The sequence below is a fragment of the Fundulus heteroclitus genome, chromosome 13 (genome assembly GCF_011125445.2).
Source record: "Fundulus heteroclitus isolate FHET01 chromosome 13, MU-UCD_Fhet_4.1, whole genome shotgun sequence".
NCBI classification, from domain to species: Eukaryota; Metazoa; Chordata; class Actinopteri; order Cyprinodontiformes; family Fundulidae; genus Fundulus; species Fundulus heteroclitus.
Genome location: NC_046373.1, coordinates 14,125,908 through 14,139,435, shown reverse-complemented (window position 1 = coordinate 14,139,435; position 13,528 = coordinate 14,125,908). Strand labels below are relative to the sequence as shown.

Below are 13,528 nucleotides of genomic sequence, written 5' to 3'. Positions count from 1 at the left end.
TTCGTAGATGTCGGCATGCTCGACAGTTTCTGACCCACGGATAGGAAAGAAAAGAGCCGCATTCTGTCCCGCTAAGAACTATCACAGAGGACAGGCGGGCCGAGCATCCGCTCCTGCAGTGGAAGCCCTCTTAGCTGCACTTATGTAAGCGTCTGTGTTGCGAGGGCTTTGCCCGGCGACTGCAGCAAATTCTGAGGGCTGCTCATCTCTGGCAGCTCCATGAACTCAAACGGCCGCAGTGACGCCTCGGGTTAAAGTGGCGATGTTCTAGAAATGGTATTTCTGCTGGAGATTAACCCAGAAATGTGCCTGCTTCTAAATAATAACATTGTGCTTTTTTTTTTTTTTTTGTAAATGTGTTTTTAAGGCTGCCTTATTGTCCTGTTTGAAAGGTACAGAGGTGGAATGAGAGAGCCTTTGTTCTTGTGCCTTTTAGGATGTCAAAGAGTGACATTAAAATGAAAAGGTGTCCTGCCATGTAGGACACGCCACACCAGACACCAACAATGTGGTGTTAGACATCAGACATCGGATGTTTAAACACTGGCATGCAAGCTTTCTAGCCGCTCTTATTTCTGAGGTGTATTTGCATTTGGAAATCGGTGTTAAGATTACCTGGTGTTTGAAAGCTGTTTGTAATACTGACGATGAAGTTGTACTGCCCGACTGCAACGACCCCTCATTGTGATAGAGTGATAGCCGGTCTCCTCGGGTAAATGTCAATTTATCCACAAAGTCAATATAGGAGTAAAACTTGTCATTGGCTTTGCAGCACAGTCATGGTGGTGCATAAGAACGGCTTCATATATTATCACAATTTTTATTTATTGCAGTCATGGTAAAGGAGCGATGAAAAATAATAGTCCTCTTGGCTATAAATCACAAACTGAACACAGTTTATAGTCGTACTAACACAGTTATTACTGTAAAACTTCAACTTACAAATCACCAGTCTGAAGTATGAATTACTGACCATTCCATGGAGCTATGTTTATTACTGATTAGCTGAAGAAAGAGGTGATTTTCTGTCATTTCCCAGGATTAGATTATATATATATATATATATTATAATAATAATAATAATAATAATAATAATAATAATAATAATAATAATAATAATAATAATAATAATGTGTGTGTGTGTGTATAAAAACTAAAGCGGCATTCAAACCGAACCCCAATGAGACGAACGTTTTACATGTTATTCCTATGCAAAGGCACGTTCAGGAGTGAATTAATGGTCCGCGATGCGAACGGAACGAAATTGGCAAACAGAGCGGAGCAAAACTGTGAGCAAAGCAAAATTTTGCGCTAGTTAAAAAAATCTGACCTTTTCTGTCAATTCGCCTCGCGCTAAGGATCCTCCTCGCCGATTTATTTAAGCACAAAAATGTTTTTTATGTGTTACATATTTAGACAGTACAATTGGGCTGTATTTATGTTGAGCAGTGATGAATTTACCGACCGAAGACGCCTGTAGTTCGTGTCCTGGAGGGTGATTTTTTATTTTTTTTCCCCCAGCGTGGGGCAGCAGCTCCCCATACTGTGTCCTGGAAAGGCGGAAGCACCACTGGAATCGACCGTCATCCAGACGCAGCTACAGGTGGTGGTACTCGCCGAACCGGGTGTGTCAATGGACGGTCTGGTGGACCCAGGGACGCTGACGCAGTTGTTCAGCTTTCCATATTACGTACAGCAACATGACTCGCTCGCTAAAATCCATCTCAGCCATGGTGAGCTGAACAGAGGAGGAACTGAACAAGCTCCTGTACGATGACACGGTGAAGCGGGCTGGGGGGGAAATGGCTGTGTTGACTGATCAACAATAACCAAAACTGAATCACTTGTAAATTCAGAAGTGCTACCTCTCCATGTCCTCACAGGAAATTCTTCTGAGTAACATTTACTCAAATTAGAGACAATTTTTAGAGAGGAACCAAATGTTATCTGTTTCTGAGTACGTTTTCTTCAATCTGAGTATGTTTTCTTCAATCTGAGTACATTTTCTTCAATCTGAGTACATTTTCTTCAGACAAATCCACTGTGCATGAACACAAGGCGCTTGGGCGTCTGGGAGAAGCACATGTCTGCTCATCCAATTTTTAGCGCTGTAATAAACGCTTTTTACAAAAGTCTTACAGAGGGCGATAATCCACAGGGCTAAATGCCGTCCTTTTAGAAGATTAGAGGAAGAAAATAAGCAGAGAATAAAGAATAAGGTTATTTCTTAGCAGCAACTGAGGCGCGAGTTACCCACACAGGGATAACTGGGATCCACCAATAGTAATACAACTGTAAAGCATGTGAATGATTAAGACTTTATGAGAAGGAAAGGACCCTGAACCAATGTCCAGGGATCATTGATTAAGTACATCCAGATGTATATTTACCTCGCTGGACATTACAAATTTATCTATATAATCTGTCTGTGTTAATACTGCAGTGTATTAGCAAAAGTAAAGATTAAATCAAAAGTTTGACTAAAGCATTAAAATAAGCAAGCAATTTGAAATGGAACTGTGAGATCATAACATGCTTGTTGACAGGACAATTGATCTCGAATTAGGTGTTTAATAAAGGCAAGTGATGGCATATTAACACACTCGTATAACGCTGCAACTCATCTGTAGTCCGTTCTCATGCCTGCTCCGGCAACTCGGCTCACGGGTCGATGCATAATCTGTGAGCGTAGCCCAGAAACACCGCATCTTTTTCTTCAGGAGAAAAAGGGTCATTCATGGGCAGAACATTCCGTTTCTGTTCATCACGGCTTCTCCAGGAAAAATATCCCAGACACAGACACAGACGGTCCTCCAACATAAAGCAGCCTGCTGTCGGATGCCGAAAAAACTTCTTGCGCTCGATATCGCTATCTTTTTTTTTTTCTTTTCTTGAAACTGTGACGCCACGCTAGGCTGAGAGAACAGTCGTCTTTCAGGGGAAGCGGCCCCAACTTTCTGATGGGATTTAGCGTGATGCTTGAACTCTCTCTGAACTTTGTGGGTTCGGTAAAGCAGTGCTCCTGTACAGCCTCACTGGTCTGATGATTCATCCCGCTGCATTACCTAAGAGGCATTTTAAAAAAAAAACGTGGGTGATACCCGGTGCTACCTGCAGTTTACTAGGACCTCCCGGAGGTGCTTAGTCAGCGGGAGCAGGGATCAACTTAACCTGGTCGCTTCATAGTTTCAAGTAGTGGTTTTCCACCAAACGTTTCAGCGCATACCTTTTTAAAACCCAGCAGTGGATTTTCAGGCTTTTATCACATGCATTCTTGTTTCCCCTGCCTCACTTCTTCCTCCTTCCTCCTGCTCCCCTGCCTCCCCTCCCTTTCTCATTCCTCTGAACCAAAAGCCTTTAGAGAAGATTACACTGTGATTTTGGAAAACTAAGCCATGTTTTTTTTTTTTTATATTACTCTTCCTGTTCCATCTTTGAGACGTCCGGATGCTAAGCTTGGTCTTTTTCATTCCTTCTTGCCTATAACTTCACACATGGAGCTCAGTCATGGTGTCACTCTTATTACTGACTCATTGACAGTGTTGTTTTAGCTTAAATTTTCTTTATTTAACCAGTGCTTTGCAATTTTTTATAGACTTTATGCAATAGTCTAACACAAAGTAGAGTAGGACTGTTAAATGGCAGGAAAATGATTGGTTTTCAAGTTTATTTTAAGAAATAAAAATCTGTAAAGTGTGACTTGCATTCTTTACACCAACACCATAAACAAAATCCAATGCAAACAACAGCCTTCAGAAGTCACCTGACTAAGTTTAACCTACAGCTGTTCTTTGAAGGCCCCAGAGATTTGCCGGAGGACATTAGTGAACAAACGGCACCTCAAAGACAAAGGAACACAGCAGACAGGTCAGGGAGAAAGTTGTGGGTAAGTCTGCAGCACGGTTAGCTTATAAAATAATATCCCAAACGCTGAACATTACACATCGGCTGTGCCATCCATCATCTAAAAGCGAAAAGAGCACGAGACGGCTGTGAACCTATCAACACACGGCTGTCCACCTGAACTGACAGGTCCAGCAAGACGAGCATTAAGTTGAGAAACAGCCATGGTGCTTTTCTATCAGATAAGATAACTTTATTGTTTGTTACATTTTTAGATGAAGATTTGTCTTTGACATCTGGCAAAACAAGTTCCTATACATATGCACAGAAAAACGAAAAAAGCAACAGCTTCTTAACCTCTAGATACTGAATTGAGTAAAGGGATTGTATTGTTAACAGTGATGTATTAAGGTTTCAAATGTTCTGTCTGCGTCCCCGGAAACTGGTGCTACCTTGGTTCCAGCTAGAACGGCGGTAAGAACCTCTTTTGTCAGGAGTTGGGGGTAGAGCCATGAAGACCAACTACAAATCAAAATGTTACAAACTATGTTTTAAACACCCGAGTTAGCTTTGTTTTCAATTTGCCTGATTTATGGGGGGAAAAAAAGAAAAGCAACCAAACTTTAACATGCATAAGAAGTTAGCTGTAGAATAACATGATTACATGTCGAGGAAGCCTCTTTTACATCATCAATTTCGTGATCTACCTTTATAATGCCCCGCAATCAACTGAAAGGCTGCACACCCAATGGGGGCTTGTAAATTACCCAGACATGCACCATAACCACCATCAACATTAAAGGTGCATAGTGCAAGTTTTGAAGTTAAATATTATTTCTTTTCTTTCCCATACATGCCCTTACAATTGCCCGACATGTAAAATGAGTTATCATGTATTTACCTTAGTTGCCGCTATAGGCTGGATTAGTTAGTTTATGAAAGAGTGATTCTGGACAAACCCTCTGGGCATGAGTGTGACACGCTGTGCGCTCTCGTGCTACTTTGTCGAGTCTCCGTCGTAATCGATGCATTAGTGAGAGAAGACGGGCTAACTTCAATATTTTTTAGCTTTCTTACCTGAGAAGACATCACAGCTCCAAACAAAAGACCCACGCGAGTCGCAGCGGCAGATGCTTTTCCTCTTCTCCCACGCATGTGCACAACTGTGGTGTCATTGCACCTTGTCGCCAGAGGGGGCAGACGTCTGCAAAAAAATCCTGTAACTTCCGCTGTGCTCCTTTTTAAGGATTTGTGGAGCAAGTGTGACATTCCAACAGCGTCCATCTAATCGGAGAAATATCTTGAACAACATGGCTGATAATTAAAGCTTTTAATGCACTTGGACATCTTCCGTGAGAATCGAGATACAGAGCCAGTCCTGGAGAAAGGAGGAGTTTTCAGAGCCCGGGATCTGGGCGGATGTGAAAGTGATTCATTATGGGAGGCTCGGCGTTGCGTGTTGATTTGAAAAGTAGTTTAAAGTGCTTAAAACTGCTATTTTGCTATTGACAAACGCCCGTTCCAACTTAACACAAATGCATATCTTCAGGTGCTGTCGATAAATCCTACTGTACATGAACTTAACTGCTTTATGCAATGCTGCTGGTGCTGACGGGAGATGAGCTTGTTTTGAAAGGCTCAAACACATTTTGTCATTTAAGACAACATTAATGAATGCATTTGGTGAAATTAGGGAATTTGTTTGGAGAGAAACTATAATATTTACTGCGAGTTTTGCAATGTAGTAATCTCCCTACGCTGCGATCAAATATTTACATGAGGAGAGGCCCCCATGGATGTAACAAGGGCTGCGCAACCTTGCTGTGTCAATAATATTGTGATATCAGGTGCGATAAGTTCCTGTATTTCTTCTAACCTCTCTTTCTTTTCTGTACGTCCATCTCTTTGTGACCGTTACTCTTTTGAACTGTTATTTGTGTTCAGTGTGATCATCTGCTGCTGTGAGAGTCTGTTCAACTGAACTGGCTAAAGCTAATCATCACATTAGCATTTAAAATTCAAGTTCATAGCACTTGAAATATGTTAGCCAACAATTATTGCACTGCAAACATTCCTCTGCTGGACTGATATTGCGATGCTGATATGTTCACGCTATGTTTTGGAGCCCTAGTAGTAACTCTGGGGGAGCTGTAGAGATTCACAGCTCAAGTGGGAGAATCTGTTGATGGGACAATTCATCATTCATAAATGTCCTTTATGGAAGAGTGTCAAGAATAAAACCATCACTAAAAGGAAGCCATAGGAAGTCTTAGTTAAATGCTTTCCATGAGCCCTTAGCAGACATGTCAGATCTGTAGAAGAAGAGGTTGTTGTCCCACTGGTGGGTGTTTTTTCTTTTAATCAAGCGCTCCCACCCCTACATTGTTATAATTGGAGAAAACTATTAGAACACTCCCTCCTGGCGGAAAACAATAACAATTTGGTAAAAATATATTTAACCAATTACCTCAGTATGTAACACACAAATTTGATTTGTGTTTTACATTCCTTGAATTGTCCAAAGTTAACTAATCAGTTTTTTCTTTAATTGTTTTGATTTAGAATAGTTGTCCTCTACCCAAAAAGACCGTACAAATAGAAATATAAACGGAGTAAAGGTCGGAAGAATCACTCTCAAACTGGGACCAGTAACTTCCGACAGCACTTGAATGCAGCACGCCCTGTAAAAAACAACAAAAAAAAAACATGCCTGCTGTGAAATTATTGCTTTGATGGAGTTTTAAAAGCATATTTGTCCTAGCCAGTGCTGCTAAAGACGCAGAGCAACAAGCCAGCCTTCAAGAAGGCATCTGGACTTAAATCCATTGTCAAGGCTTCGGCAAAGCTGCCAGCGAGGACCAAGGCCTGAAGCGAATAAAGATTTAATTACAGAAATTATGACACCTGACAACCAGGCTTTCACCCTTGTTGGAGACAGAGGATTTTCGCAGCTCATTTGGCACGTGGAGCCGTGGTTTATTATGCTGAACCGCCGCTAATTTTCTGATGTGTGTCCTAAAGCTAAGCATGGTGCGATCTCCAAATGCATCACACTTCGATTAACAGCAATGTAAATTACACAAGCTTCACCATGCCCTGTAAGGGTGGTGAATCTGACATTTGTGAGGAATGCACTTTATCAGTTTGAATATTTATTTGAAAAGATATATTAATTATATAAATAAATGTACTTTGAATCTAACTTTTGTAATGCTCTTTTTCACTTTGTATTTATTTTAAATCCCAGATCCGTTCTAGAGGTCTTTATTTTATTTATATTAATAAGTAATGCGCCTTATTCAAATAGATGTTCATTTGAGAAATGGGTTTGTTTAGAAGTAGTTTAGCACATATTAGCCTGCAAATAGTATTTAGTTTAAAAAATGAGTAATTTATTGAGCCAGCGGTTTTTGGTTTTGTTTATAGTACTGATGTCATGATCTTACACGTGACGTTTTGCTCAATGGTCTTTCTTATGTTCAGGTATGTTGTCATTCATCAACTTGCTTTTGTAATGGGACAGTAATACTGGTCAGAGTTGATGGGATGATGGATGGAGTTAATTATGGGGAAATCCTGGAAGAAAACCCGCCAGAGGCTGCAGAAGACTTGAAACTGGCAGAAAGGTTCTGCTTTCAGAAGGGAAGAATAGTTACAATAGAATAGTTTAGGAGAGACCTAGTTGACTCATATTTCTCATATTTTTGTTCGTAAAATTCATTGAAGTCTATGTTTATATTTCTTTCTTCAATGCGCCGTGGGTCTCGCACATAAATTCCAATAAAATGCTCTGAAATTTGTATCTGAAACATGGAAAATGTGGAAAAAGTTTAGAATGAATGAACTTTTTCAAGGTATCTTTTTTTTTTTTTGTTACTTATAAATTACTATAGTGAGACCTTAGTTGACCAGATTGTAATGAAAGCCCCCTTTGCTGTCTGTAACTCTGTCATCCTCCCATTGCTCTGCCTGCTGCAGCGCATGACTCCCTGCAGATGGATTATAGTGTTACATAATAAGGAATAGGATATTTGTTTTGGCCTTGGAACAGGGAGGCTCACCTTTGCCAAGTAAGAGCCGTATGTGCTTTGGGACTTAAAGATGTATTTCTTCCTAACTTTTATATTGGAAAATCTAAGCAGAAATTACACTAAAAACAATGTGCTGAAATGCTTGTTTCCATTGCTTTTTCTTTTAGTTTTTAGTCTTCTGAAAAGTGAAAGCAATAAGCAAATATAGTTGCTATGGAATACACACCCACTTCTAAGAACCTCAAGGCTCTTAACAACAGGGCAGATAGAGACCAGTTATCCTACATTGTAAAGCAAACATGTTTATAGATTAAATAGTGAAAATATTTTGCCCTGTTTGTGCAGATCTGTGCAAACCCCGCCCCCTAGAAGACAGTTTCTTTGGTCATAATTAAGATTTGTTAAATTGTCCTAGTCTGAAATTTGCTTCAGTAATTCTCCAGGTTGCTTGAAAAATTTATATGTATAGGAGAACAAAAAAGAAATTAATGTGGAAAGGTGATTGAGTTTCTGACTTTATTCTTTATTATGTTTTATAATAAATAAAATAAAATTAAAATCACAAGTGTTTTCATACTTAAACTAAACTGTGTCCTTGATTTGCTAAATCCCAATTTATATTTTAATATCCTGTTTCTTTAAGCTACTGAAAACATACAGATAAATGCACGCTGATACAGTGTTTACAAGCCTTGTACAAAGGTTAAAAAAAGTTAATTATGTATTTAATGGCTAAAAAAGGGGATTTTGCATGGCATGTCCCCTAAAGGCATAATTTAGCATTTAGGTCAATAAAAATCAAAATTTAATTTGTTTATGCAGTTTGACCAATGTATGCTGAAATATTTAATATTTGAAGATTTAAGGTGCTTTCTTGAGACAAAAGCTAGTTTATGATGCCAGATGAAAAGCAGCATAATACAACTTATGTCTGCTAGCGCAAATTTATTCAAAAATCAAAAATGGCGAGTATTTCATGTGTTTAGGTATTTAGGTAACCTTAAATTATGTTCAAGCTGGAGTTTTGCTTATAAAACCGAGTCTGGATTAGACGCCAAAGAAGACTTAAAACTCTATTTTACATTTCCATATTAAATGTATGAAAGATCAGAAATGAAGCTTTAAAGAGTGTGTATTTATGATATGATAATAATAAGTCTAGGAGGTATTAATTTTCAAATAGAGGTGTTCTTGTGTCAGGCGGGGGTTCTAGACAGTGGAAGTCCATCCAACTAGCCAAATGTGTTGTTGACAGAGTTTGGATGCGCATAGCATCTGAAATTAGGAGTGGGCGATATGAACTTAACATTTTTTGTCATCACATTTTTTGGTTTGTTCTCATAACAATAAAAGTAATGGTAAAAAAAACTATGTACAACATCTTTGCAATCTTTTTAGGTAACTCTATGCTCTTGGCTGCGTGTCACATCAATCATGTCCTCACAAACACAGAGACCTCTATAAAAAAAACTATAATTTTTTTTTTAAACAGGCTTCTTCAGGACAGCAATTACATAAATTGGATTTGTATTGCTAAACTGCACAGAGTATCTGCTTTTAAGATTATTTTCAAATGTATTATTTATGGATGCTCTCATGGGAACTAACTGTGGGGAAAATAGTAAAAAAAAACAATTTTGACAATACGTTATTCGTTTTGATTTGCAATGACCATGAAAAATCAAAATTTTTATTACAATACAAAATTTGGGGCAATGATGATAAAATAAATGTCCATCACTCCCTGAAATATTGTACTACTAAAGATTGCATCTAAACAGTCTGAGAAAAAATGGTTGTTAAAATACACGGACCCACATCAGTACAAAAAACATTTCTGCGTTACTTGACAGAACTAAGTTTTGTGGTTTGCAGAACGAGTTATGAGCAACGCCCTGCTGTGTTGTTGAAGTTAATGATTTTGAACAGGCTCAGTCAATGCCCTTCTCTTGAGCGTAGCACACTCCCATACTCCTGGCACGTTCTGTGCTGTTCCCATGTCTTTAAGAGCTTCGCATTTTGTTTGGGCACCTCCTACTTTGGATAGTTTGTCCCTGGCAAACAGGTCATGTAAGTACACCATAAGGGCACTATTTCTGCGGTGTTTACTACGTGGCTGTGGAAAAAACATAAACATTGCGTCATTTAAGCCTTTGATTTGAGCCCCATCAGAGTTTTTTGGAGACTAAAAATGCTCTTCTATATATTTGAAATATTATACATCAGCACATTTTCACTTTTTTCCTAAATTACATTGCTAACTGAAGTTCTCACCATAGATAATACATCCTCTAAAAGTTTAAAAATTGATTCTGCCCCCCCCCCCCCAGTGCTAAATATTAGGCATATTTAGATATTTAGCATCTGACCAAACTTCTAAACGTCCATTTTTCTTGCAATTTCCATTAACGCTTTTAAATTTATTTTAAAGAATAAAACAGAAAAAAACTCATAAAATGTTAAGAAACCCTTTCAAGTGGAAAAAAAACCCAACACACCCAGAATATTTCAGAGAATAATAAAAATCTTCTAACTGATGTTTCCCATGTTTATTTGAAGGCCATTGAGAATAAATATTTAGCGCATAATTTGGTCAAACAAGTGCAGATGTCGGCAGAGGACGCAGCACAGTAAGCCAACTGGACTTGCTGGGGTCAAAGAACAGCTTTGTCTGGTGGTTTAAGACGTTAGGAAGAATTTCAACATGCGGCAGACGGACGGGTCATACCCCCCTCATTAACGAGGCGAAGCACCGCTGATATGAGCAAATTTAGAGGGACACGGACGCTTTTTGTTTTAAACTCTGGTTTGAGGACATGATCTGTGGCCTTAACCCTGCAGTAGGGGTGGACAATAATTCAATATATATATATATATATATATATATATATATATATATATATATATATATATATATATATATATATATATATATTGCAATATAAATGTATTCAATAAAAGTGATATGGAATTTACCATATTTCAATATACGTTACAAATTATTACAGCATTTGTCACTGACTGGCACTCTGGATTTTATGTCATTTCATGTGTTTTATTTTTCAATGCAAATGTTATAGTGAAGGAGTTTTTAAACATGGCGGAATAATTGCCATCAGTTTGTACAGGCATCTGTTGTGGGCATTCTTTGCAGTCTTTCTGAGGCTTTAATTTTGTTTATATCCATATCATAATTATGCCGTATCGACTGAAACTAGGAAGTGTATCGTCGTTTTGGCCATATTTTCCAGCCCTACCCTGCAGACGTACTTTGTTTGTTGTAGGTTTTGGAACTTCAGTTGTTCCATAAGGGTGTTCAGTGACAGGGCAGAACGTAAAACTCTGTTGTCAGCTTTAAAGATCATAGTGGTGGTGTAATTCACAGCAAGTAAACGAGTTTCAGCTGACATTAGGAAATGATTTTGTTACTCTGCAGTTACATGTGAAAAGATGTGCTCCTGATTAATGTTGACATTTTAACAGGTTGTTTATTTTCTTCATAAAAATAATTTCCCCTCGTCTTCCTTTCGTAGGTTATTGACTCCCTGGGTGTCATGATTTACAAAGCTCTGGATTATGGCCTCAAAGAGAACGAAGAGCGAGAGCTCAGCCCCCCATTAGAGCGACTTATCGATATGATGACAAACACGCAGGAAACGGAGTGCGACCCTTGTCCTGACGAGGGCTACGAGGCCACGGAGGAAGAGGACGAGTGTGAGGAGGATGACGGGGACGAAGAGCTCATCTCAGTTACCTCTGGCAGCACAGTGAGCAGCATCCAGAGTTATAAAGACATCATCTTGGTAAGTTGAGATTGATGATTCTATGTGAGAGTTTTTTTTTTTTGTTGTTTTTTTTTTGTTTTTAACAACGGTAGAAAATGGCCTCATTCATACCAGCAAAAATGTAACTTTAAACGTCTGTAATATTAGCTGTTACTTTATGGTTATTCCCTTGTTCAGTCACTTGGGACCCTTAATTTCATAATTAAACCCAACCCACATCTCAGCTTTGCAGCAGTTCTGCAAAAATCTCACATCAGTTGTAATATTAGTTCTTCTATGTTCATCATAATAATAAAATGTTGACTGGAAGGACATGGATCTCCTATTTTTCCTCATTGTTGGTTTGTTGACTGCCAACTAGTATCAATCCCAACACCTTTCACAGACTCTGCTGCATCCTTAAACTAACTGAATTTCCTTCTGTAAACCAAAATAATTCTTGCTTAAACAGATTAAACATTTAAAAAAATTGGATTTTGCGTGACCACAGCCATATAAAGAACATAAACAACTCGTCTTTCCCTCAGGAAGTACGTTTTCCACCTACATTGTTCAGTGTCTCATCTTAGCTCTTAGCAGTACCCTAACAGAGAGTCGTGTCTCTTGCATCTTATTATTCACATTTGATTGAAACGTGACAGCACTTAAAAAAAACGTTTAACCTATTTTCTCAAGGCACAAACATTTTCGTTTTCATTTAGACATAATGCGGCGCTTGATATGTTGGGAATGCACTGCAGGAAAGTCAAATGTAACAGCTGAAGGTACATTTAAATATCTTTCTCTTGATTAATGCATGGATCTTTAAATGTCTGCACGTAGCAGCCGACCTTCTTGCTTGCTGTCTGGTATGATGCAAGTTTAGTGATGAGAAAAGGTGTTTGTTTGCCAGTTCTCGTGGGTAAAAAGCTTCACGCTCCTTCTTCTATAATTAGTCCAAGGATTTATTGTTGTGTTTGTGTCATGATGGCGGTGAGTAATTATAACAAAGCAAAAGTGGGTAAATATGCAGCTTCTAGAAAAGAAAAGAAAAGCTTTCAGTGTACATTTTGGCCGTGTAAGTCTGCCAAGATTTGTTTGTATTTTATGTTAGAGCTGTGGAAAGAGCAGCAGCACATCATTACCACCCCAGGTGTAAACGCATTCCCCTGTTGGGGGTCGCCATACTGCAAGGTCCCCAAGTAGCTGTTGGCTATAAGAAGCAATTAAAGCTATGTAAACACCCTGTTCTTTAGAGGATCTGCCAAGAAATGGCAAAACTGAGTTCTTCCGTGTAACGCACTCGGCCTGGGTTTCAAACATTGGTTCTGTTTAGTTGCATTAGACTTACTAATTCCTTCAGTAATAATACTCTTAGTTTTGTGACTTATATGGATGAGATAACATCACATCTTCCCTTCTCCACCCTCCTTCTTGTAGTCGGATAGGGTAAAGTTGGGTCGTTGGAGGTTGAATGAGATATGATGTAGAAAGAAAACTACAGGACAGGCTCGACTCTGAAATGCTGAATGGTTTTTTTCACTGATTTCATAAAATGGGCCAAGCTGAGGCCTTCCTACATTAGTCACTCACATAAGATACTGATCCGATGCTTAGAATTTGGTCTAATTTGATAACATAACGTTGTTGACAGGCCGATGCCCCACTCTTGGATGGTGTTACAGCTAAACAAAACGTCAGGCCAGATGTAGATTCTATGAAGAGAAAAAAACAGTAAGAACGCATAAAGTTAAAAGTTTAATTAACATCAATTAATGCAAAATTGGAGAGTAGTAGGAGAGCGTAGCAGGACGAGGGAAAAATGGTCTTTGTGTCGTCCAGCTGCCTAAGCCTGTTGTAGTACAGCTATAGCTCAGGATAAGGTGCTCT

The 13,528-nt window shown here is 38.8% G+C and overlaps 1 protein-coding gene across 1 annotated transcript in view; it reads left to right on the top strand.

Moving 5' to 3' along the window:
* Positions 1 to 13,528, top strand: part of spire1a (spire-type actin nucleation factor 1a) — a 42,357-nt gene that overhangs the window by 10,471 nt on the left and 18,358 nt on the right. The window contains 1 exon segment of the mRNA XM_036145148.1: positions 11,408 to 11,677. Within this exon segment, the coding sequence (XP_036001041.1) occupies positions 11,408 to 11,677 (270 nt within the window).